The following is a 26,008-nucleotide window of genomic DNA, read 5'->3' as shown; positions in this document are numbered from 1 at the left end:
GAGCTTAGCTCTTTTTTTTTTTTCCTACCCTTTTCCCCCACAGTACAGCCAAGTTCACAGTTTATCATTGCTAGGGGATTTTAATTAGGATACTTCTGTATCTTAATTAGAAATTAGGATACCCATTAGTCTTGAAATTAATTGGATTCTCTTTTAGGGTTGTCTTTTTTGTGTTTGCTTTTTTTTTAAAAAAGAAAATAAGCTGGAGGTAAGCATATACCATAACACATGAAGATACTGATTTCATTTTTCATAAGCATTTTCCTTGGAACATTTCAGCAGTTACCTTTCCCAGATAAGAGGTGTAGTTATTGTGCTGGCTGTGGAAGGAATCTGCTGAAATTATCAGTCTAGGTGCACATCCCCCTAATCTGTTAGGAGCTGTAGGTAGGTTTTAGGCAGATTTACTTGAGAATGTTTTGTGGTGTAGTGGAAGGAGTGTTTGTCTTAGTTGACTCTCTGCTACCAACTTTTTTACCTTGTACTAGTCATTTAACCCAGAGAAGGCACTGGCACCCCACTCCAGTACTCTTGCCTAGAAAATCCCATGGACGGAGGAGCCTGGTAGACTGCAGTCCATGGGGTCGCTAGAGTCGGACATGACTGAGCGACTTCACTTTCACTTCACTTTCATGCATTGGAGAAGGAAATGGCAACCCACTCCAGTGTTCTTGCCTGGAGAATCCCAGGGATGGGAAGCCTGGTGGGCTGCCGTCTATGGGGTCGCACAGAGTCGGACACAACTAAAGCGACGTAGCAGCAGCAGCAGCAGTCATTTAACCTCTCAAAGTCCAATAGTCTCACTAGTAAAAGGAGGCAGTTAGACCAAAAGATTTTTAGGGTCCCTTCCAGCTCTAAGATCTAACTGGTACATGACTAATAAGATAATTTCTAGAGAAAAGGAATATCTTTTTATGAGTATAGAGAGCCTTTATACATTTACATACATGACTACTATGAATTGGTTTAATGTCTGACTTCTAGAATACTAAATCCATACATTTATATAGCTGTTCAAGTTAGACATAAATTAGGCTAGCAGCATTAACATGTAGAGAAATGTTTGGGAAACCTGTTGCTTTGGATGATTCTGACTTAATATAACTTTGGGTAATTAAAAGTAATCTTTAAAAGTAGTGTAAATATTGCAGTAATAATTGCTAACCTTTTAAACCTAACCTAACCTTAAAAAGGGCTTCCTTGGTGGCTCAGGCCATAAAGACTCCCTGAAGTGTGGGAGACCTGGGTTTGATCCCTGGGTTGAGAAGATCCCCTGGAGAAGGGAATGGCAACCCATTTTAGTATTCTTGCCTTGAGAATTCGATGGACATAGGAGGCTAGCAGGCTACAGTTCCTGGGGTCACAAAGAGTTGGACATCATGACTAAGCTACTAACACGATCACTAACCTTAAAAAAATGGTTTAAAGGTAAGAGCCCTTGAACACTAAAAATAATTGAACAGAAATTATGATACTTAATGGATCAACTTGTATGAGTCAAGGGAGTAGTTTAAAGTCTTAGGTATTTTTCCCCTCCCTCAAATATAAATAACCCTATCTTAGTCTTAAAAAATAAAATTATATTTTTGATAGTCATAACTGACATTGGAACTGCATTACCAGGTTGTTCTCTCATTTTGACAGAATATGTTTATTGCTTTGTGTCTGTGAACAAGCATGTATACCCCAGTTAACATGTGCTTTTTTCATGAAAAAGCAAATATTGCTCACCATGCATTTGATTTCATTACTCTGCTCCAGATTGTTTGAACTGTGGATCTGTAGTGACACCTAGTGGATGATAAAGCTATGAACATTAGTGATAGAAATGAATTTCACAGCCAACTCAGGGCCTTCTGGCATCACACATTTGCTTTACATTTACACACAGCAAACCTTATATTTGCTTTAACCTTACAATTTTCATCGATGGCTGTTGTGGGGAAATCAAAAGAACTCCCATTGTTCTTGCCACATTATGGTGAAATGTGAAAATGCCAGTTCTCACTACCTAAACCAGAATTACTAAGAACAGATCTTCAAGATATCTAACCCAGTCCCCTCATTTTTAAGATGAGGAAACAAACTGAAGCCAAGAGAGAAGAGACTGGGAGCTTCCCTGGCAGTCCAGTGGTTAAAGACACCCGTGCTTCCACTGCCAGGAACAAGGGTTCAATCCCTGGTCAGGGAGCTAAGAATCCTGTAAGCTGCGGGGTGTGACCACATGCACACACACAAACACTGATGTGAAGTCATATAAATGATAGAACCTGAACATGTGCTCTGTCCTCTAATATCCGAGCTTTTTGCTATACTCTATATAGCGTTTAATTTTGAGTTTTCCTTTTAGTTTGAGACGTTGGTTTAGATGGTAGATATTCAGTGTATTCTCAGCAGAACCAGTACGGATACATAAAAGCCTATTTTTCTTTCAGTAATGCAGGGCTGAGTCTCAAAATAGAGCTGTTGACAAATGCAATCAAATGCTTTCCCTGTTAGTGAACATCCATGACTAAAGTATACAAGCAGGCAAGAACCATCTCGGATGTCATAAAGGAGTTGCTCGCATTGAGGGAGGATGGGGAAGGGAAGATGAGACCAGAGCTTAAGCACCCTTCTGAGATTCTGTGACTTTCTGGCGAGGGAGAAAGTCTCTGTTCAAATTACCCTTATTTTCTAATGTAGAGCAGGAGAATACAGGTATTAAACAGTCATAATCATTTTGTGGCACGTTGTTTAATCCAGATTGGATACATCGGGTACAGCAGTGGCACATGACTCAATACTGTAAATGATACACATTTTAACATACGCACTACAGTTTCAAAAGAAGACAACAGGAAACTCAAGAGTTGGTTTGTTTTTTGTTGTTGTTTCCATAGAAAGATTTCACATGTTTATCTTTCTGCAGTTTTGTACAGTATTTCTTCTTTGCCATTGTGATGTTGGTAAGCAAAGCCCATTTATTATATGAAAATAGAAAAGAACACACGTGATGTTTTTCACGATAACATTAATGGGGGAGGGTGACCTCTAAGGAAAACATTACATTGGAATGTCTGATTATCAAAAATATACCATCCCTCCCACCACCCAGGTTTGTAAAATAGTCTATTGGTCCAAGGAGCCCCCCAGGACTTGGGTCAGTGCCCTACACTGGTTAGTGTGACATCATCCAGTGTAGTTGAGAAACCTGCTAAGAGAAATTCATTCCCACACTTGATGAGAAAAACATAGAACATCCTGAATTGAAAACAAGACTCAAAAGGAACCCCTTTAAAGCTGTTTCTTTTTCTGAATCACTTTCTCTTAGTTCTAATGATGCTCATCATGATGCTGTTTGGGCTCCAAGGGTGACAGGTCATAACATTTTTCCTTCACTCATTTTAAAGCTTTGCAGAGATTTCATAAGGAACTCAGGGAAAGTAGTCTTTTGGGTCCCTGTTATGGTTACCATGCCAACTAGATGAGAAGGGAAACTAATATTGCCTTAGATTAACAGCGTTAGGATGTTTATGCCTTGTATTTCTCTGGTAATTGAAGTGAGGGAGCCTGGATCACTAGAATTCATTAATAGCCTAAACATCTAGGTTTAGATCAATTCTAAAAAGTGACATGATCCTGAGCTGCAGGAATCATCGTTTGAAAACTGGGTCAGGTCCTCAAGCATATCCATAAATTGATGCTTGTTAATTGTGAATCAGCATTAACTGGCCATTTTAATTTTTGTTCAAATTTTTTATTTTTCTTACTTTAACTTTTCCACTTGCTGACTTTATCCTCCTGTATGATCGTAGACTCACGTGTTCAACTATCATTGAGAATACCTAGTCTTTTGAACAGGATTCTATGCAACTGGTCTTGAGCTTGACACTGGTAATAAAAGGAGGGGATGAAGGAGGAATAGTACAGTGTGTGCTTCTGGAGGTCCTGGCTCAGGATGGTTCTGAAAGTCCAAGTATTAAACATATAAGCAAGCCTCAGAGTAATACAGCATAATGTCAAGGGAAAAGTCCCAGGGCAAGATGTCTAAGCTCTGGATTGCGATCTTAGTTCTGCCACTAGCTTGCCATGTGAATTTGAATGTCACTCAGCTTCTTTCTGCCTGTTTTCCCCTCTGTGAATTAAAGATTTAGTTCTTGACGTACTACCACCAGAGGTTGTAGAAAGGATTAAAGACTACATAAAGTATGCTTTAAAATGTCCTAGCCCTCTCTTCATTAAGGGCATTGGAAAGACAGCATTGGACTGAAAAAACCTGACTGTACACTTACTCACCTGCTTTTGACAGAATTGATAGTCCTTAGCTGATTCTATCTAGTGGATGGTGGTTTCCAAGGTATGGGTTATACTGGTACAGTCAGGTGGTTTCAAAGGGCTTGTGTCCAAGTAATAATTGGCATTCACACATGACTATGTCTGCAGTTATAGCAAGTAATCTCTGATGGGTCTTCTCTGAGCATTGTTGCTGAGAGGCAATGTGTGTAATGGAAAAAGCATTGGACGAATATTCAAGGGACTTGGGTTCTGACCCCAGCCCTGTCATTAAATGACCTCATGACCTTGAGCAGGTCACTTAATTTCTCTGGGCATCAGCCTATACTGTAAAATGACTTAGATAGTCTCTAATCTCTTCTAGTTTGATATACTCTTAATTCCGTGTTTTCTAAGTTTCCATTCATTTGAATGTAGTGTATTGGTTTGTTTTTAACCCTCCCTAATGTTAAGTAGGATCGAATGGGTAGTTTTGTGAATCTTCTATTATGCTGAAGTGATTCATGAAAGAACTATGAAAGCTCAAGCCTTTTCCCCAGAAAGCCATTGTCCCCTGGAAACCCTGATAATATCCCATTTCTTCAGTCACTGGCCATTAAGTTAGACATTAAACTGACGTGGCACATTTGGCCTTTTTGTTTACTTACAAATACCCTTTAGCAGTATTGGCCCTTCTGGCTGTATTCCGTTGTGTAGACAAGCCATTTTCTTGAGTGAAGTGGATTTCTCATCTTTGGCTAAGACTACACTGAGGGATGGAGCTGAAGGGGTTAGTCTAATGGTCCTTTGAAATCCAGGTGAAATCCTTCCAGGAGCAAATCCACCCCACTGAGACAACCCAAGCTTTTTATCAGCTGTGAAGTGAAGTCGCTCAGTCGTGTCCGACTCCTTGTGACCGCGTGGACTATAGCCTACCAGGCTCCTCCATCCATGGAATTTTCCAGACAAGAGTACTGGAGTGGGTTGCCATTTCCTTCTCCAGGGGATCTTCCCAACCCAGGGATTGAACCCGGGTCTCCTGCACTGCAGGCAGAGGCTTTACCATCTGAGCCACCAGGGAAGCCCCAGTGGTCATTTAGGACCTGGTATAATGTGAGATTTGGAAATGAAGTTTAAGGAATACAAAACATTCAGTTCATTAGGGTCAAAAAACAACAGGAAATTATTTGGGACATGATTTTTAAAATTTCTTCATTAATTTTTATGGGAACCACTAATATGCTCCCCCAGTACACTACCAAACAGGTCCCAGGTTGGAGCAGTCATTATTCTAACCCTGTGATGATCTGTTCTTAAACACAGTTCATTCACATGTATATGTAACCATGCTCCTATTTACCTCTTTATCCTTTACCCCATTCAGTTCTCATGATACATACTTAGAAACTTTAGACCTTCCTAACTTTGTTCCATTATCCATTCTTTCAAGAGAAAAGTTTCTTTTCTAGTCCTTGGCCTGCCATTTAAATGGAGTCCAGCCCAGTCCTCTGCCTTCCCTAATGAGACATAGGTATGACACGAATGGGTTAAAGAACTTATTCCCGAGTGTGTTTAGGTTGTTGTGTGTTTGTGTATACACACGAATTCCTCTGTAGTTGTAAAGCCTTTCTGCCTACTTCTACCATGAGCTCAGAGGGCCAGAACCACCCCATTCTCGGGTTAGGGGGAAATCAGAGAAAGGACCCAGTCAGTGACCAATGACGACAGCGTGAAGTAGAAGGCTCCCTCTCCTCTGCCCTTCTGCTCACCTTCTGGCTAGGTGTCACCTCACAACCCTTTGACTTTCTCCTTCTGCAGGGTCAATAGAGCTGGGGTCATAGGGAAGCCAATGAAGGTAATTTTTAGGTTCCAGGCTAGTGAAACTCCTCTGGATGCCTCTGGTGGGCAGAAAAATTCTCGGCCCATGATTAAACAGCTAATCACTAAGTTGCTGAATGGATAAAGAGTTCTTGAGGAACTCCTATATCTCAGAATCCAGGCTAGAGAGACTGCAATAGGCTAGCTAGGGTTTGGGAAGGGTGGTAAGGGCTTTGTCACTCACCCCAAGGCCCACCTGCTCTGCTAAAAGCAGTGAAAATTGATTGGATTCCAGAAATAGTGTTCCCAGCCCCACGTGGCTACAAACCACTTGCACAGAAATGTGTCTGGGTTTTCCAGAAATAATTACTTCCTCACTTTCAGGGGGGTGATCAGGCTTCTACCCCATTTCAGTTATCTTCAGGGACAGCTGGCCTAAAGACTTCGGACCCCAAGGCATCATTCAGACCAGGTAAGTATATCATCTGTGATCTCTCACTTGCTTTCAGTCTGGAGAATCCTTCATGAGGCACCCAGGCTTAACCTTCTGCAGCCTCTGTGGGAGTTGCCTCAGGTATGAGATAAGTCAGAGCTTGGTCCCCATACCACTGCCTTCTCGGCAGTTAACTGCTCATGGAGCCTTTTGGCAGAGCTCTGGATGGGCTTTATGGTGGGTCCTGAAAGAAGGGGGCAGAGCAAGGTGCCACAGGGGCCGGCTGCTGCTGGGAGCCCTGGGTTGTTCTGTTCTCTCTCCACTGGCACAGGCCGAAATTTCCTGTGCCTCTCCAGTGTTGGCTGTTTCCTTTTTCAAGATCCCAATGTGATAAATCTGGTCATTCCCTTTCTTCTCCAGAAATGCAAACTTCAAACACCAGTGGTTCCAATCACAAGGGAAGCACTCTGCTCTTTAAGGTAGATGTCCCTCATCCCTAAATGCCCATTTTTGCTCTGTTCTGTTCTCTTCCACCACTGCATTCACATAAATAGAACTCCCGGGCATGAGTCTGTGGTTGCTTGGCAGTGGAGAAGGCCTTCTTTAACATGTCTCAGGATCACCGGGGTCCGTGTCGAGACAGATGACTAGACACAGAGAAAAACACCCAGGGGGTGAAGCAGAGAGGTACAGAGACAAAGCAGACAGGGACAGACAGAGGGTGAGTGTTGCTGTGTGGTCACTTGGCAGCTCTGTGCAGGTCAGCTGGGCAGTGGGGCCCAGACTCATTTGACCTCATCTACCTGGGGGAACGAAGAGAGAACTCAGCAGTAACTGACTTCTTAGCCTAAAAGCTTTTGCTATAAAAGGAGAGAGAGAAAAAAACAAAAACAAAAACCCTCACAAAATGCAGTTTTGGTTCAAAGGTATTGGGTCCATGGAGAAAAACATTTCACAAAACTCCGTTGGTGTTTTTGTTTTCCACCTTTTCCCATGAATAAATATTATCCATTAAGAGCCTTGAAAAAGGTGCTTAAATACACAGTGTTATATTTTCTTCCTGTTTTGCATGTGACAACTCGGCCTCTGTGCTGCTCTTGGTCTTGTATTTTCTTCACTGGGGTCTCCAGAAACATCTGTTATTTGGTCTGAGGCTCCCCCCGCTCCGGGCCCTGGCCTGGCTCACAGCCTGTACCCCCACATCCCATCCCTACCCCCACCCATCCTCCCTTCCTCTGGCCCCAGCAAGATGCGGTAGCTCAGGGCTGTGTCCACGCCAGCAGCAGTGAACCTCACGTGCCCCTTCGCTGCCTCCTTCTCTTCCAGGCACAAGTTTCAGTGCTAGGGGTGCAACAGGGCAGGCAGGAATAGTGGGGAAGGGGGAGGGAGTGGTCCCAGTGGCCACCCACCAACATGCCAGCCCCCTTCACTCCCACTACCTGCACTGGCCCTCCGTCCAGTGGTTTTACAAGGCAGAGACCTTGACAACATTGCTGGCTATGGAAGGAATGTTCGTGTTGGGGCCCGGGCTGGCAGGGGGTGGCCGACTTTCACCTTCTGGGGTTAGTGCTGGGGGAGTGGGGATGCTGATGATGGCTGTGGTGATCTGGGATGTTTTGCAGTTTGGTCTCAGTCCGTCATCTGCTTTCAAATTAAGGCTGGAACGACTGGGATAAAAAAAAGAGTGAGTTGATGATGGTTCATCTTGCTAGTGTCCCAAAGCTTCTGTGACTCTCTACACGTCTAGCTTATAGTAACTAGGAGGTGGTTTGGGTGTCCCTCTATCTCTGCTTTTGGTATTTGGCCTGTAATTATCCATTCTGATGATTATTCCTCAACTACCCCAAATTGCAAAAGTCATGCATATTGGGTTTTGGAATTCAGAGTATACATTTTCCCCTCCATTGTACTATTTCCTGTCATTTGTTTAACTTGATTTTACTTCCCCTGAATTCCTTGCAATTCATTGGAGGTAGTGGGAAGTGGCTTAAATATAAGCAGAATCACTTTGATGCACAAACAGCCTGGGATAAGCCATGTCTAATACAATTGTGAAAATTACTTTCTTGAGAAAACAGTCATTCTCTCCACCAGGGAGGTCAATTTTGGATTTTTGTTGTGACTTGTTTCTCATATCTAACCACCACCCCCCCCTCCCCCCGCCCGAACCACCACTGGGCCTAAACATGCTATAGTGTCCTAAGCATAGGAGGGACTTCTGGGCTAACTTGCAAGTATGAGAAGGAAGGTGGGGGAGGCCCTTGTATTAGATATGGGGGAGGGAGGGCCAAAGACCCCAGGGTTCTCCTAACGTGGAGATGGCATCACTCTATGAAAGTGAAAGTGAAAGTCTCTCAGTCGTGTCCGACTCCTTGCGACTCCACAGACTATACAGTCCATGGATTTCTCCAGGCCAGAATACTGGAGTGGGTAGCCTTTTCCTTCTCCAGGGGATCTTCCCAACCCAGGGATCAAACCCAGGTCTCCCACATTGCAGGCAGATTCTTTATCAGCTGAGCCACAGGGAAGCCCAGGGAGTGCCTAAAAGCCTCAGGGAGCGATGGACGGGAGCCACCCACCTGGTAGTGAGGGAGGGCTGCTCACTGCCCTGGATGTGGATCGTGCTGAGCTCTTGCATGCTGCGCAGGCGGGTGGCCGGCAAGTTGGAATTGGGCAGGTGTGTGGTTTTCTTACTACGACGGGAGCAGCAGGTGGTCGTGAGGCCCGGGTGGCTGGACAATGAAGGACTCCGTGTGGACGGGTAGTTCTGCATTGAACTCTCCATGCAGTTCTGCTCAAACATCTGCTCATCTATGAACTCGTGGTTCTGTGGGAAGCAGAGGAGAACAGGTAAGAGAGATAGGAAGTGGGGGCGGGAGGGGGATGAGCTCCAGCACTCTGCCTCTGTTCTGGGCCTTGAGAGGAGGGTGCCTAGCTGCCTGGAGCACCAAGAAGCATTCCGGACCCGGGGGTGTCCCACAGGCATCGAAGGAAGGAAGGAAGAGATTCCCATGGGCGGCCCTGGTCAGCAGACTGAAGGGCGGACACTGCAGTCATGAAATCACAATGTTTCCTGTACTTCATCTACGGCTTTGGCTGAAGGGATATAGAGGGATGTGGAGGGATTTTGTGGCATCCTCAGAGCTGAAGCAAAGACTTGCCGGACTTTGTAGGCTTTGACAGGATTGCCCCCGCAGGGGCAGCAGGCAGGGAGTCCCTGACTGTGAGTAGTGGGTGTGCTAGGTTGTCTTTTTCTGGCTTTACTGGGTGAGGTCCTTATGAATCCTGGGTAAGCATGAGACACAAGATTTTAAAGGCATTGAATTATTCACAGAATTTGGAGAGCTTTGCTCTTGAAGGCCAATGGGGTCACAATGTCAGAGTTATTGTTTCTTTTGATGATTGATTTTTTCCCACCTGGTTATGGGTTGAAGTGAAAGTCAGTTAGTCGTGTCCAACTCTTTGTGACCCCATGGACTGTAGCCTGCTACGTCCATGGGATTCTCCAGGCAAGAATACTGGAGTGGGTTGCCATTCTCTTCTCCAGAGGATCTTTCCAACCCAGGGTTTGAACCTGGATCTCCTACGTTGCAGGCAGACTCTGTACCGACTGAGCTGCCAGGGAAGCTGGTTATGGAGTATGGCTCCTTAATACACCTAAAGGCACAGGATTCCCTAGGTCAAGTGTCAGCACGGGGAGGGGATGCTAACAGACTGTCAGTGGAGGCCATCAGGATAGGGTGGAGTGCAACACAGGATGACTATAATGTGGTTGTTTGGCCAAGGTGACTAAACATCTATGGCATGAACAGCCTGGCCAAGGCTGCCAGAGTGAGGAGAAGTAGCATGAGAACAGAGTTCAGAGAGAGAGAGACCAGCCCCGACATTCGATACCAGCAGTTCCCATGGGGTTGGGGGGTGGGGGCATAGACAGACGTGGCACATGGACACTCACAGGATACCAACACTAGTTCCATGTCCCACCACCCGTCCAAGCCCCTGGGGAGGTCAAAAAAGGGAATCAGAAAGGCACAAGAAAACTGGAAGCCTGAGCTGGTCCTGGGTGTGACAGCAGAGGTGGAGTAAGCCCCAGAAGAATCAACAGCGCATGCAGAGAACCAGACCAGGGGGTAAAAAGAGGAGACTCCACAGACTCAGAGGAATCAGAGAGAGAAACATCAATCAAAGTTTTAAAAAGTTATACCTTGATGGTGGAGGTTCGTACAGATAACAGGGGATCATCCACAAGATAGGACAACCCCTACAGGACAACATGCCAACAGAAGATAAAAACACCATTGATTGTACATTCCAGCATTCCCAAGCTCAGTTCTGACATTCAGTCTCTCAATCCCAGCATTTCACCCTCGCTCGCTCCCCGCATTCTTCCTCCTTTGTCCCAGCATTCCACCCCTGGAGTCCAACATTCCTCCCCTAAAACCCAGCATTCCATCTTTTAATCCCAATATCCCCCCACCCCCAATCCGACATTCTTTCCCCCAAATTCGGCATTCCACCCCTTCAATGCCAGCATTCCATCCCTCAATTCCAAGATCTCATTTCTTCAATGCCAACATTCCATCCCTTCAAACCCAGTATTAAATTTCACCCATATCCTTTCAACTTACACATTCCACCCAGCACATGCAACTTGGAAAGGGCAGTTGGGTCCAGGCCTATTTCTTTGGCAAGCTCTGAATCTTTGAGAAAAATTCTAGATATGCATATACAGTTCTTGACTCTATGAAATATTGGATAAATCCTGGAAACTAGGGTTTTCAGAGTACCTTCCCACCTTGGAAGTCCTCATTGGGTTCAACTGCCATCCAGTGTCTCCCTTTGTCTCATCTAAGAGTCATCTAATATCTGTTCCCCCCACATCTGGGAGGCCAAGATATGGAATATAGAGAATTAGAAAGTTCCCTCTTTAGTGTGCTGAGCCCTGACTTTGGGCTTTTTGGGGAGGGAGATCCTAGAAAGAAACAGCAAAGTTTCCCTTTGTCCCTCTTTGGTTGTCCAGTCTGACTTCTCCTCCCTCCCCACTATTTCTAACACTTTTTGCCAAGGGTCCAGGGTTGGCCCCACTGCCCTTCCTTTCAGCCTGTTGGTGAGGCACAAGCATCATTCCACATTCCAGCTGGGGTACCCTAAGCCATGACTCTATTTTAACAATAAGCCTTTCAGAATCTGAATTCCCTGAGAATTGCAGGGTGGCTAAGACGGGGTGGCACTGGTAAAATCCCTGGCTAGAGCAACATATGCACTGCCTCTTTCATTCACTGTCTCCTGTTTCAAGTGGAGTGGAGGGAGCAGAGGGACCCACAAGTTCCATCCGTCTAGCCCCAGGGTTGGGACAGAAGTTGACATTCTTCTCTGCTGTCTTGTAGCAATCTATTATAAATTCAGCCCTACTTTTGAAGAGTGATGCCCATCAGAACTGAGAAATTATAGACATAGCCCTTAGGCCTCAGTAACTAAGAAATGGGCCATGGGGATGGGGATAGAGGGGTTGTGTGAAAAGTCCAGGGGAATGGCCTCCTCTGTGCCACTGCAGGACAGAGCTGGCCTCCGACCCTTGGGGTCTTCCTTCTGAGGGTTGGTAGAGACCTCATTACTACTCTTTTGATCTAAGGGGACAGACTTTGACTTCTGAAGCTTGGCCCAAGGTGAGGATGTGGGCACAGAGTTCACACTCGGTAAGTTCTGACCTTAGAAAAGGGTCAGGGGTCGGGGATGAGAAAGGAGGTGGCACTGGGCTGGGACTCACAGTGGTTTTTTCCAGGCAGTGCAGCAGGTGATGGTGCTGGCTCTCAATGAGTGAGGTTGTCTTGCCCATGTTCTCCTCTTCTGGGGTGCCCTAGGAAGAAAAGATGAGAGACTGAGCGTAAAGCTGGTGGCTCTCCTTCTCTCCATCTCCTTCATTTCTCCACAGAAGGGAGGAGGGACCAGAAAAATCTGGATGAACCAAATTTTAGGGTCACCCTAGAACATGTTAGTGTTTGGCTAGGGGCACCTAAGCTAAAGCTGGCTTAGGGATACAATGATAACCCTAAGGAAGAGGTATGTGGAGAGGGCTGCTACTGGGGGAAAGTCTGGGGCTTTGGGGCAGAAGTGCTGGTGCCCCTGGGAGGAGAAACCAAGTTCATCCTCCCTTCCACCTCCCGGCCCCAGGTCCTCTGGGCACCTACCAGAAGCTCCAGCGCTTCGTTGAGGAGTCCGTTGCGCTTGCTGTGCAGGTAGGCGTTGGAGCTGCCAGTTTTGGCCACACGGATCCTGGCCAGGCGGGCCTTCTGTGATTGACAGAGATGATAAAAGAGTGAGGGGGACTATTACTCATCAAAGTCCTCCCTCCTTCCCCCAAATTTTATGACCTCTATCCACTCAGTATTGCATCAGGGTATTTCTCATTGCCAGACTGCAGGCCCTTGCAAGGAGCACATGTTAGAGCTCCCTGATTCTCCCCTAGGGTCCAGTGCTTCTCCCTACATTCAGCAGGTTCCCAAATACCAGTTAATTAGGAGAAAATCAGGGAATGTGTACATGTGGCCTTCAATTCCTCCCCGTCTTTCTATTTTTTCCTTAGCATTCATTACTAAGGTAGTATATGTTTTATATAGTTATCTTGTTACTGTCTCTCTCCCCCACCAGAATGTAAAGCTCCTCAAGGTCTGGTTATACATGTGGAATCTAGAAAAATGGTACAGATAAACCTATTTGCAAAGCAGAAATAAAGACACAGACATAGAGAACAAATGTATGGACCTCAAGCAGGGAAACAAGAGGGTGGGATGAATTGGGAGATTTAGGAGTGACATGTGTACACTGCTATGCCTGGAATAGATAACTAGTAAGAGCCTGTGGGGGCTTCCCAGATGGTGCTAGTAGGAAAGAACCCGCCTCCAATACAGGCAACATAGAGGGTTCTATCCCTGGGTCGGGGAGAGCCCCTGGAGGAGGGTACGGCAACCCATTCTGATACTCTCGCCTGGAGAATCCCATGGACAGAGGAGCCTGGTGGGCTACAGTCCATAGGGTCACAAAGAGTCAGACATGACTGAAGCGACTTAGCACGCATGCACACAAGAGCCTATGGTACAGAGTGGGGAACTCTACTCAGTGCAATGTGGTGACCTAGATGGGAGGGGCATTCATAAGGGAGAGGAAATGTGTATACAAATGGGTGATTCACTACACTCTACAGCAGAAACTAGTTACAATGTTGTAAAGCAACTATACCCCAATAAATAAAAAAACAAAGTCCTCGAAGGTAGCGGTTTTTGTTTTGTTCACTGGTATCTCTCCAGTGCCTAGCAAGTTGTAAATCAATAGATGAATTTACAATTTCATGTCTGTCTTTGGGGTATGTCTCTATATGTCTGTTTTGTCTTGCATGTCTATGGGAATGAATGTATACGTGTGTATGTGTGACAAGGGGCCCAATGTGGGTGACAGAGGGGAAGATGGAACATATTTCCATACACCACCCTGGCTTGAGCTATGTTAGTTGCTCAGTCGTGTTTGACTCTTTGCAACCCCATGGACTGTAGCCTGCTGGGCTCTTCTGTCCCTGGAAGTCTCCAGGCAAGAATACTGCAGTGGGTAGCCATTCCCTTCTTCAAAGGATCTTCCTGACCCAGGGATCAAACCTGGGTCTCCCCCATTACAGACAGATTCCTTACTGTCTGAGCTGCCAGGGAAGCCCCGGCCTTAGCTATGGCACCAGAAATCTCCTCAGCTCCATCCTGGGAGGCCTGTAGCAGTATCCCACAGGAAGACTGCATGGGACCTCAGCCATGCATGCTCATCTCTCCTGCTTGCAGAAGCCATGGGAGAGGCGGGACATGCTGCATAGGTTGGCTTCTTGTCTCCTTCCCAATAAACATAATCGGTGTCACCATGACAGCAGCACTATCGCGGAGTGAGGCCTAACAGGAAAGAGGCTTCGGGAGGGAGAAGGGATGGGTAGAGGGCTTCCTGCTGGTTTAAAAACATGCAGCTTCACGTTTGGGCTCTTGTGGATCTAGACCCAGCTCCAGGAAGCAGAGGAGCCCACGTGGACTAACAGCCCTCTTTTAGGCCAGAGGGGTCCTTCCTCCTGCCTCAGGGAAAATCCACACTTAACTTCAGCATAGATTCTGAACAGAGGCGTCCTTGAAAAATTGTGGTGATTTTCATTTCTTGTCGCCTTCTCCCCAGCATGGGCAAGTGTCCTCCCCAAGTGCCCTGCTGGTCTGGCTCATCTGTTGGGGGCCAGAGTGAGGTATTCTGCCCATGACAAAGGTCATGAGGAAGGAGGCTCGACGTACGCAAAGGCGGGATCGAGCCTCAGGAGTCCCCCTGGAAATCCTCAAGCATCTACCCCCATAACCAGAGCCTGCCTACTTTGCTACTTTGTGCTCTCACCTACACCTCTGACTTTACGGGGGGCTGTCCCCCACCACCTCTTTCGGAGAAGGAGTTGACTTAGAGCTCCAGTTAACAAAAACTCCTGGGTGTGACAAGAGTGTTTTAACCTACAAACTCCTCTGAAGGTTCTCTGGCCTGCCTGACAGGCTTGTCCGGCCACATGTGATCGCTCACAGCCTCCCAACCGTGAGAGGCACGAGATGCTTTAAACCTTCTAAAAACAGGTTCCTTAGAAAAGTTAGAAAACTATTAGTATAAGTATAATGGGCTGATTAGAAATTGTATTGGTGAAGGGTTTTTCATTTGTTGAGCCAATGTTTGTTGCTAAGTCTCCACATCCCCTGCCCTTACACATGTTAATGAGTATATAGAAGACATAAGTATTAACCTTTGATATTAATCACGTTAGACCTTAGGCTAAGTAAATTCTTTCCTTAACTAAAACCCACTACACCCTCACCCCATAGGAATGTAACTTTATTTGGGTGGCGTCTGTTTTAAGAATAATCACCTCTGGAGAAATAAGTGTCCTGGTTGACTGACCGTTGTCACAAGGAGAGGGTCGTAAATTGTCAGCAGGCCCCCCTGGCCAGAAGATGATGTAACACCCCTAAGACCTCTGTATACATTTGTATGAAGCACCTGACTTTAATAAAAGTCAGGACTGCTGTCCCCACATGACTTTTGTATAACATCTCAGTGTATAAAAACAGACTCTGGAAAATAAAGAATTGGGATCAGTTTCTCGAAATACTGGTCTCCCCATGTCGCTCTCTCTCTCATTCTGGCTGAGTCTCCATCTGGAGCGCGGAACCCGCCATGCTTACTAATTATGCCTGGGCTTCTAAGATCCGACTGGGGAGGCCTCAGTGTCTCCTCTCCTTCGGGAGAACAGAAGGACGCCTGTGGCCTACGTAAGTGGTGCAAACTTCTTGTCTTGAAGTTTTATTGGTCTCCCGCGTAAACCAAGCCACTCAGCCTCTTTTCTCCACTGAATTTTCCTACTGAGCTATCCTTATTCTATTACTCTTTATATCTTAAATTAATATCTAATTGAAGCCATTGTATCCTGACCCTCGCTGACGCTGTCCCCGCTTCGAATACCCTGGATCAGCTGGGGCTGGACCCCAGCACTCATCCACTAAAAGGAGGCCAGGGACTTGGCTTCTGGCTCTCAACAGAAGTGCAAAGAACACATGATACCTATCGTGTTCTGGGAAACCCCACTGTGGCCAGGATGTCCTTGCAGGGACAAGTCAGCGACCTTCCCTGGTTTCTAAATATGGGGAAGAGGTCAGCACTTGAGCCTGGAAGATCTGCCTGTATATCTGAGAAAGAACTCTCCTCTAGATCGAGAATGAAAAGAGGAAGCTGGGAGAGAAAGGGCGGTAAGCAAGCCCCTCATTCCTCTTCTCTCTGAGCAAAGAACATACATTCAAGTTGCAGGACAGTTCTCCTCCCAGGGATGCAGCTCCACCTCTCCCCTCCATTCCATGTCTGCATTCACACAAGTCCTCCATCATTTGAGGATGTGCTGTTATTGTTTTGGGTGAGTGCTGGGTGTTGAGAGCCGCATATGGAAATCCAATTGTGTCAAGCTCATTATAGCCTTATATAATTTGATTGCACCACTTAGAGCCAGACCTTTCTTGTATCTGGGCTCTGTCTTCATTACTTTCTTGAGATAAAAGATTCTCCTGCTCTCCTCTGTGGCACTTCTTTTAATCTTATCTTACCCTGGGCTCTATTAAGGCAACAGATTGTCATATCAAATGCACTATATCGTTTAATCATTTCTCACACAGGATAAAGAGGTCTGCAATGTATTCACAGAACCCTACCCAGCACATGTAATTTGGTGAGGACTTTTGGCTTGACTTTGAGCTCCTGAGGGCCAGAGTCTGTGGTTTATGCACATTTTCATCTTAAGCACCTAGCACAGAGCTTTGCACTGAATGTTTGCTCAAGTGAGGCTTGTGATGGCCCAGGAAGGAAGATGATCCTACACAGTTGGCCAGAAATCCACGTTAAAAAAGCCACTGTGATGCACTCAGTCCTTGTGTGGGCTGGTTAGCCTCCCTCTCTTCTATGGCCAGAAGTACAGTGTAAGAGTTAAAGGAATGTGGATATCATCTAGGCTGTTTTAAAGACAAAGAAATGAAAAAAAAAAAGAAGATAAAGACAAAGAAATGGAGGATGTGAGGGGAAGGGACTTTTTCAGGGCAAGACTTCAGCTCAGATCTTCCAACCTTCAGGCCAATGCTGCTTCCATAACATCCCTCTTCTTCCCTACATTTAAGCTCCATTCGGGCAAGTTTTAACCTGATGAACAAAGCCCAAAACTTGCATTTTCAACAGCTGTGGAGATTCCAGGTTTGGAGGAGAGGTCAGGATGGAGGATTCTGCCACCCTGGGGACAGTTCCTGGTACAGGCTAATAAGCCCAAGAATTCTGGGGGCCCCTAGGAGCCTTTCACGATGAAGCACTTCCTGGCTGGCTGGCTGCCAGGTGTCCTTGGAGCGTGAGTATCAACATCTCTGCCCTGGGAGAGGCAGAGGAAGGAGAAAGGGAGAGAACTGGAAAAGCCGAAAGAGACCATGGGCAATTGCACTCTTAAGCATTCATCTCAGAGAAAAGAAAAGTTTTATTCGCACACAAACCTGCAAGTGGCTGTTAACAGCAGCTTTACTTGTAATAACTCAATGTCCCTCAACATGCAAATTGGTAATCATAACTGGGATGCACCCATACCAGGGAGTACTACTCAGGAAGGAAAAGGAACAGACTACTAATTCACCTGACTTGGGTGAATCTCGAGGAAATTACAACAAAATGGGAAAAGCCAGTCTCCAAAAGTTACCTACTATATAAGCCCATTGATATACCATTTAAAAGATGAAAACATTTTATAAAGGGAGGACAGATAAATGGCTTCCAGGGTTTAGAGACAGGGTGGAGGGGTGTTGGGGGGAGTGGTTGTAAGAGATACAGTGGAAGGGATCCTTGTGGTGTTGAAACTGTGTTGTATCTTGACTGAGGTGGGGGATGTGTGATCTTGCATAGGTGATAAAACGGTATCAAACATCACACAGAGGCACACATGGGCACAAGCAAAACCGGGCAAGTCTGAATAGGCTTGGTGGGTTGTAGCTATGTCAATGCCCTTGCATTGGATATGATAATTTTATAGCTACATGTGTATCTATAATTATTTCAATGAAAATCCCCACTCAGATGTCCCCCTCTCTCTGTCCACTGCCTCCTTACTCGATCTCCAGCTCACCTGGCTTAGAGGAGCCAGTCTCTGTAGCAAAGAGTCATGGAATCATTTCAGCAATAAGTAAGTAAATAAGTAAGTGATAGTCACTCAGTCATGCCCGACTCTTTGCGACCCCATGAACTGCAGCCCACCAGGCTCCGCTGTCCATGAGATTTTCCAGGCCAAGGATACTGGAGTGGGTTGCCATTTCCTTCTCCAGGAGATCTTCCCAACCCAGGGATTGAACCCGGGTCTCCTGCACTGCAGGCAGATTCTTTACCAACTGAGCTACAAAGGAGGCCCTAATCCCAAGCAAATCAGTCATAATGGGAAAGGATGACAAGTTTTTGGTCCTTTCCTTTCCACCCGAGGCACATGGGCTAGTGCTTACCCTCATGACTCCTGAGTATGTGGTCTCATCAGCTCCCCTGACCTCCTTCCTGGCCCATCTCTCCACTCCCCACTGTCCTCTGACCTGCCTGCCTTACCTCACTACTGTGGTAGACCTGGGGCTGGAAGCAAGCAGTATTCTTGTGTTGTCTTTTTTCCCTTCTCACAAGAAGCCCAAGGTGAAAAAGACAGAGCTGAGTGGACCATGAGGAGGGACAGTATCCAGGCAACATGAAAACACTATGAATATTTACTTTGATTTACTCCCTCTTTGAGGGAGAGCAAAGAGGGAGTGGGAGGAGGGAAGCAGAGGGAGGAACTCTTGTCCTGGGGGGCTAGAAGGAAGAAGACGCCCAAGCTGATTCCTCGTGTATCTTAATCACATGGGATGAACTCTGTAAAGTTGTGTGGAGAAATGGCTCCCACAGCATTCTTTGCAGGGGGCAAAATGACAGCGGACGTGATGCTCTAAGAAGCAGGTAAGGGCATGAGCACAGAAGGGAAGGGAGTGCAGGGGCGGGTGAAGCCCTGCTGGAGTAGGGCTGCTGTGGGCTGATGTGAGAGCTGAGGATTCCAGGAACCTTTACTGCTCTTCAAAAACCCTGTGTCAGCCCTGGAGGGTATGGTAGGCAGTGGGGGACGGGGTTGCCATTGCTATAGGACCCCTGGCCCTTCAGGGCTTTGCTGCTGCTGCTGCTAAGTCGCTTCAGTCGTGTCCGACTCTGTGCGACCCCTTAGATGGCAACCCACAAGGCTCCCCTGTCCCTGGGATTCTCCAGGCAAGAACACTGGAGTGGGTTGCCATTTCCTTCTCCAATGCATGGAAGTGAAAAGTGAAAGTGAAGTTGCTCAGTCATGTCTGACTCTTAGCAATCCTATGGACTGCAGCCTACCAGGCTCCTCTGTCCGTGGGATTTTCCAGGCAAGAGTACAGGAGTGGATTGCCATTGCCTTCTCCGCTTCAGGGCTTTAGGCTCTTTGATTTGGAAAGGAGATCCCAGTTTCTTCCTGCCCCCTTTTTAAGGACAGCATAATGAATGTAGATATTGTTTCACACTTGCCAGCTGACTTGAATGGGGAAAGAGATAAGACTTCTATTTTGGGGCTGGCTCACAGGGGATGGGGGTGGGGAAGCCCTGACCTTGAGTAAAGAGGTAGAAACTGGTGCTGGAAGGGATGGAGAGGACTGCAGATCAACCCAAGGCAGGCTGACAACATCACAGACCCCAGTCAGGATAAGTCAAAGTATGTTACTCCACAGGCAGAGGGAGACAGTAGGGCAAGGAGATGACCACCAGGGCACACAAAAGGGGAGATGTTGGAAGTGGGGACAAACTGGATTTATTACATAACTATGTGATATATATTATCAAGTATGGTGGTGGTTTAGTCTCTAAGTTGTGTCTAACTCTTGCTATCTCATAGACTATAGCCTGCCAGACCCCTTTGTCCATGGGATTTTCCCAGGCAAGAATACTGGAGTGGGTTGCCTGGATTGTCATCTCCTTCTCCAGTGGATCTTCCCAACCCAGAGGTCAAACGTGGGTCTCCTGCATTACATGTAGATTCTTGACCAGTGAGACACCAGGGAAACCCCCATTAAGTATTTTTGCATGCAAATTATTATACATTTCAGAGCTAACTTTCATGAACTTTGAGACTTCGTTTCAGTCAGCATACACAGACGTGTTCTGAAATTCTGGATCCCTCTGATATGTCAAGGAAGCTCTGCCACTGGGGAGTTATCTCTGCAAAAGCAAGGCCAGGAGAGAGGCTCACATGGTGAGGAAGTAACCCAGCTGCACAGCATGGGGCCTGGAACATAGTAGGTGCTCAGTAAACATGTGTGGAATGGATGAATAAAGAAAGAATACAATAAGGACATAATGTTTCAGACCTCCCTAAGCGACTCTTTCAGGTCCCCCTGTTCCATTGTATCCAGAAAGGCTTTGATAGTACCCTCCTGGAGGTTGAGATGCTGCTGAAGGGGGAGTATTTCAGCCTAGATCAGAAGAGAAAGGAAAAACTGCTCCCTGGGTCCAAGAAACTTCACCAGCCAAAAACGCAGGTGAACTGGCTCAGAGGGTGACGTGGAGGCCCGTCAGGAAAGGAAGCTTCTCTCTGGGCAGCAAAACCTTCAGGCATTTTTCCTCATCCTGTTCGCCCTGCCCGGCCTCCCTAAGGCGTGCTCACTGGACATCTCTGGAAACCTTTCCAGGACCCATGCTTAGTCTCCCGACTGTCAAGGGCAGTTCTATGCCCTATCCTACAATACCCTGAGGTGACTAAAGCCCGCTGTGCAATTTGTCCCTGAACTCAATGGCCTCAGAATGTTCTCCTTTCAGAGTATTCATTTTTCTTTTTAGCAAATTTATTTTTGTCACTCTGTTTGGTATAGGCTATTACAGGGTACTGAAAAGCGATCATGCTCCCCAGCAAGCTCTTGGCTGTGGAAGGGAGGAGCCCAGGCACTGCCCAGTGTTAGTAGCTGTGGTCTAGGAGGGGTGGACAGGGCCCAAGGAAACTGCACAGAATATTCACAAGGAGAACATTGGCTTGTGGGTAATTGAGAGTTTGCGGCCTTGCGCAGCTGACCGTGGTTGGCGTGCAGGACACTGGTAGGTGGGAAGGCACCTAGGGTTGCTTACCTTCCAAAGCCAGAGGCCATCTGTACAGGGATTCTCCCAGGAGCTCAGTGTGACAGAGACACAAGGCCAAGGGCACCCTCTCGGTGTGGCCTACCCCCTGCCAGGTCTGAGGCTTACCTTCTGTGCCCTGCGTTTATCTGCTCTCTGATTCTGGTGGTAAATCCGGCTGAAGTTGGAAACGATCACAGGGACCGGCAGGGCAATGACGAGGACACCGCTCAGCGAGCAGATGGAACCGAAGATCTTTCCTGCAATCGTCTTGGGCACCATGTCTCCATATCTGCAAGACGAAGACAAGCAGGTGTAAGGAGGAGGGGCCATTTGGGAAACAATCAGGCTCCCCTGCTAATCATTCACCCATTTATTCATTCATTCATTGGACAGTTCTTTAGGTGCCTGCTATGTGTCAGGTACTATGATACCCTCTGCGAGTGAACAAAACAGACAAGGTCCTTATGTTCACAGAGCCAGCCTCCTTCCAGGGGAAGACCATAACACTTAAGTGAATATATAAAAATATTGTAACTTCTGGCTCTTTCCAGGGAGAGAATAGAGATAGTGCAGTTCAGGGTTGAGGGAGAGTGGTCAGAAAGGCCTCCCTGAGGAGGTAACATTTAAGCTAAGACCTGAAGGTAAAGAATCCAGTCGTGCCACACACTTGGGGCAGAGCGTACCAGGCAGAGGGAACAGACTGGACGGAGGCCCTGAGGCAGGAAGGGGCTTGCCCTGTCCTAGAAACAGTGAAAGGGCCATCAGGATCGGCACACAGGGCAGGTGGGGAGTTCTACAAAAGGAGACTGAGGCAGCAGGTGGGGGCCAGGCAGGGCCGACCATGCGGGGTCCATCCCAAGTGCAAAGAGGAGCCATGGACAAGCTTCAAGCAGAACAACACAATTTCTCTTATGGTAGTAAAAATAACAAAGAGTAAACCACTTTCTATTTATGTGAAAACTTATAATTTACAAAGCACATTTACACATTTGACTCACAGAAGCTCCACGAACCCTATGAACTTGGAACCCCAATCATCACTGGACAGATGCAGGAATCAAGGCTCAGAGGCATGAAGTGGATTGCTCGTGTTTGGGTACAGCTGGGAGCAAAACCCACACCTCCTGCTTTCTCCTCTTTTCACCTCATCCCACTGTCTTAAAGGGGTCTATGAGTTCCAAAACTCAGCCCCTTAAACTGTGAAGCCACTTTGGGACAGTGCCAGCCCCTCTCAGAGCTTAGAGAAACTCTCCTAAGTACTTCACACCTTGGCAGCCACCCCCTGGGACCGGCTTGGCCTGGCTCCTGCTCAGCCCCAGGCAAACAGGCCAGAGCCTTCTCCTCCAATCAATAAGATATGCTCAGCTGCAGTTAAGTGTTTAGCCTCTTCTTTATTGAGATCATTTAAAGGCCACGTTAAGTAAAGAACTGTGACAACTCCTTTGGCCAAAGCCAGAACTACAACCTCTCCCCACCTCTGTGCCCTCTGGGTGTCCGAAGCAGAAATAGCCTTAGGGTGACCTGGAATTGTTGCTACTGAAATTGTGAGGCTCCAAGTCACTTGTCCTGAAGGACCCAGGTGTCCTGGGGTCCAGAAAGACTGTGGAAGGCGATGGGGGAGCCATTGCAGAACTGTGAAGTTCTCACCCCTAACCCTAAGGGCTTGGTCAAAGGTGTGCCATGGTTGACACATACTTGGATGAATGACCACATTTAAGCTTCTCAACACCCTTCTTCCTTCTTCTTCAGTGTCGAGGCCCTTTGTTCCCGCTCAAGCTGTCTCAGTCACACCACTGAGAGCTCCTTTGGAAGCACTGATGCTAGGTTTGCCTTCTCTGCCAAGATGCTCAGGAGTGGCTTCCAGTGAAGCGGTCCAGATCCTGGCTCTGATAAGACTCCCCTAGCTCCACCTGAAATCACAGGGTGACCTTGGGGGAATGTGACTATGGGCCTCAGTTTCCTTGTCTCAAAAATGAAGATAATAACTAACCTAGGTCATAATTCTATTGTGACATAATTCTATTGTATTTTTTGTTGTTGTTTAGTTGGTGAGTCATGTCTGACTCTTTTGTGACCCAATAGACTGTAGCCTGGCAGGCTCCTCTGTCCATAGCATTTCCCAGGCAAGAATATCGGAGTAGGTTGCCAGTTCCTTCTCCAGGGGATCTTCCTGACTCAGAGATTGAACACACGTCTCCTGCATGGTAGGCAGATTCCTAACCACTGGGCCACCTGGGAAGCCCCACTGTGACGTGTACAGCTCTACAAACAGTAAGTACTTTTACTTTTACTTAGGCATTCTAAAAACCATGGTCTCTGTTGCTGATGAGCTGATTGTTCCAAGTTCTAACCATCCAAGTGATGAAGAAATTCTTAGATAACATGATTGAAAGGTGGACATTGGGTACGTGACCATGGGTGAAAATGAGGCATGGTAGGAGTTTGTAAGAACAGTGTCAGGAAGGCTACATTTCAGTGATTGAGGTTGTGAAAAGTGCTAAGAACAACAGGGAGGTTGTTTTCGCCACTGGAAGGAAAGTTACTCATCTGCTGGGCAGATGGTCTGCTGGAAACAGACGATAGAGAGAAAGCTGACCAATGCAACTCCCATGCACTTTCTGCCTTCTCCATGAAGAAGAACCTGCTTTATCTTGGGAAGGCAGGGACAAATGTGGAAAAAAAGTATCCAGAGCTTGAAGCAGGGGAGAGGAGAGCAGGCAAGTGGCCAGCTGTCTTCAGTGGATTCCCATCACAGGCCCACCTGGATCCTAACCCAGGAGACAGGAGGAATGTGCAGATGGTGTTATAGAACCACTGCTCATGGTGGCTGAGAAATCATGATGTTGCAGAGAAATACCAGGAGGCTAAAGTATCAGTATCTTTAAAGAAGGGGAAAGGAGGTCTAAGGAACCACAGACCAGCAGGCTTGGCATCCATGGATTCTGTCAACCAATTGCTGGCAGAATTTGAGAGTGGATTATTAAGCAGACAGCTTTCGAGCACTTGGAAAATAAGCTGCATTGGTTCACTAAGCACATATCTTGCCAGATGACCCTTATCTCCTGTTTGGAGAGGGTTAACCGGCTACAGACGTACTGCATCGTGACTGCAGCAAGGTGTGTTCCTGCCCAGTTCTCTACACACTGGGCGAGCTGGAGGCATGGGGAGGGGACAGCAGCGTGGCTAACAGGCACTAAGCAACCATCTTGAGTCTTCCAGCCCTTCTCAAAGATGACCAACAACGGTCCCAGGACAACAAAGGAAGTTCCTGATTTTCATGTTAGAAGGGTGTCCTTCAGTGAGAGAGTAATAAGCAAATGAAATGAAGATGGGATCTAAATTCAGGTCTCCTTTGGTGCATTCCAGAATTTTTTACCAACTCATTTCAGGCCAGAAGGAGGCAGTGTGGCCTAATGATTGAGAGAGGAAACTGGCTTCAGATCTGGGGTTGAACTAGAGCCAAATGTTACTTCCTAAATAGTTAAATGTCCTTGGGGAAGTTACGTAACCTGAGCCTCTACCAATATAAATGGGTTTTATAAACCTAACTTACAAGGTTGTTGTGAAAATTAATGAGATAATTCAGAAGAAGCCCTCGATGCTTTATCTGGGTAAATGTAAATTCTCTATGAATAGCCAGTGCGGAGGGCATCCAATATTTCATCTGCTAATATCTTACTCACTCCTAGGAACTGAACCCTTCCCCTCCCCATTATGACATAAACTCTGTTCAGAAGAACAGGGTCTCAGAGGAGCTGCTATATCATTACAAGCCTTCCCCAATATCCCTGCTTCCACTGGGAAGCTTTTTAGACCATTTTCAACACCTCTAATAGAAACTTAGTACTCATCTTGCAGTAATCATTCCACACTCCACCCTTTAGCCCTGCTGCTGCTGCTGCTAAGTCGCTTCAGTCGTGTCCAACTCTGTGCGGCCCCATAGACGGCAGCCCATCGGGCTCCACTGTCCCTGGGATACTCCAGGCAGGAACACTGGAGTGGGTTGCCATTTCCTTCTCCAATGCATGAAAGTGAAAAGTGAAAGTGAAGTCAGTCATGTCCGACTCTTAGCGATCCCATGGACTGCAGCCTAGCAGGCTCCTCCATCCATGGGATTTTCCAGGCAAGAGTACTGGAGTGGGGTGCCATTGCCCTTCAGCCCTAGGCAACCACTAATCTACTTTTTGCCTCCATGGATTTCCTTATTTTGGGCATGTGGTTACTATGTTTAGCATTTGGAGGAATTGTACCATTTTACATCCCCACTACCAATAAATCAGTGTTCCAATTTCTCCATATCTTCACCAATACTTGTTAACCTTTGTCTTTTGATTCTAGCTGCCCTAGTGGGTGTGATGTGGTATCTCATGGTTTTTTCCTTTTTTACCCATTTTTTAAAATGGTAAAGTTAATTTACAATGAGGTATAGTTAAGGTTGGGCTTCCCTAGTGGCTCAGACAGTAAAGCATCTTGTCTGCAATGCAGGAGACCCAGGTTCAATCCCTGGGTTGGGAAGATCCCCTGGAGAAGGAAATGGCAGCCCACTCCAGTATTCTTGCCTGGAAAATCCCATGGACCGTGGAGCCTGGTAGGCTACCGTCCATGGGGTCACGAAGAGTCAGACACGACTAAGCGACTTCACTTCACTCACATAGTTCAAGTATAGTTAATTTACAATGTTGTATTAGTTTCAGATGTATAACAAAGTGATTCAATTATGTGTGTGTGTGTGTGTGTGTGTATAAAACATACATACTTCTTTTCAGATTCTTTTCTCTTATAGGATATTACAAGATATTGAATGTAGTT

The 26,008-nt window shown here is 46.6% G+C and overlaps 1 protein-coding gene across 3 annotated transcripts in view; it reads right to left on the bottom strand.

The window, feature by feature from the left end:
• Positions 1 to 7,562: 7,562 nt before the first annotated feature.
• Positions 7,563 to 26,008, bottom strand: part of KCND3 (potassium voltage-gated channel, Shal-related subfamily, member 3) — a 220,993-nt gene continuing 202,547 nt past the window's right edge. Inside the window, exons 2-7 of one of the 3 annotated variants that reach the window (XM_010830815.1) lie at positions 21,326 to 21,488; positions 12,694 to 12,795; positions 12,273 to 12,362; positions 10,710 to 10,766; positions 9,085 to 9,332; positions 7,563 to 8,172 (exon numbers count right to left, since the gene is read on the bottom strand). In XM_010830815.1, the coding sequence (XP_010829117.1) occupies positions 7,971 to 8,172; positions 9,085 to 9,332; positions 10,710 to 10,766; positions 12,273 to 12,362; positions 12,694 to 12,795; positions 21,326 to 21,488 (862 nt within the window). In that variant the 3' untranslated portion in view covers positions 7,563 to 7,970. Of the gene's footprint in view, positions 8,173 to 9,084; positions 9,333 to 10,709; positions 10,767 to 12,272; positions 12,363 to 12,689; positions 12,796 to 21,325; positions 21,489 to 26,008 lie in introns of all 3 variants that reach the window. The other 2 variants (XM_010830817.1, XM_010830816.1) reach the window with 2 other exon arrangements.

The sequence above is a fragment of the Bison bison genome, unplaced genomic scaffold (assembly GCF_000754665.1).
Source record: "Bison bison bison isolate TAMUID 2011002044 unplaced genomic scaffold, Bison_UMD1.0 scf7180017864519, whole genome shotgun sequence".
Taxonomy (NCBI): Eukaryota; Metazoa; Chordata; class Mammalia; order Artiodactyla; family Bovidae; genus Bison; species Bison bison.
The sequence above is the reverse complement of the archived record's forward strand: the minus strand, read 5'-3'. Positions and strand labels throughout refer to the sequence as shown.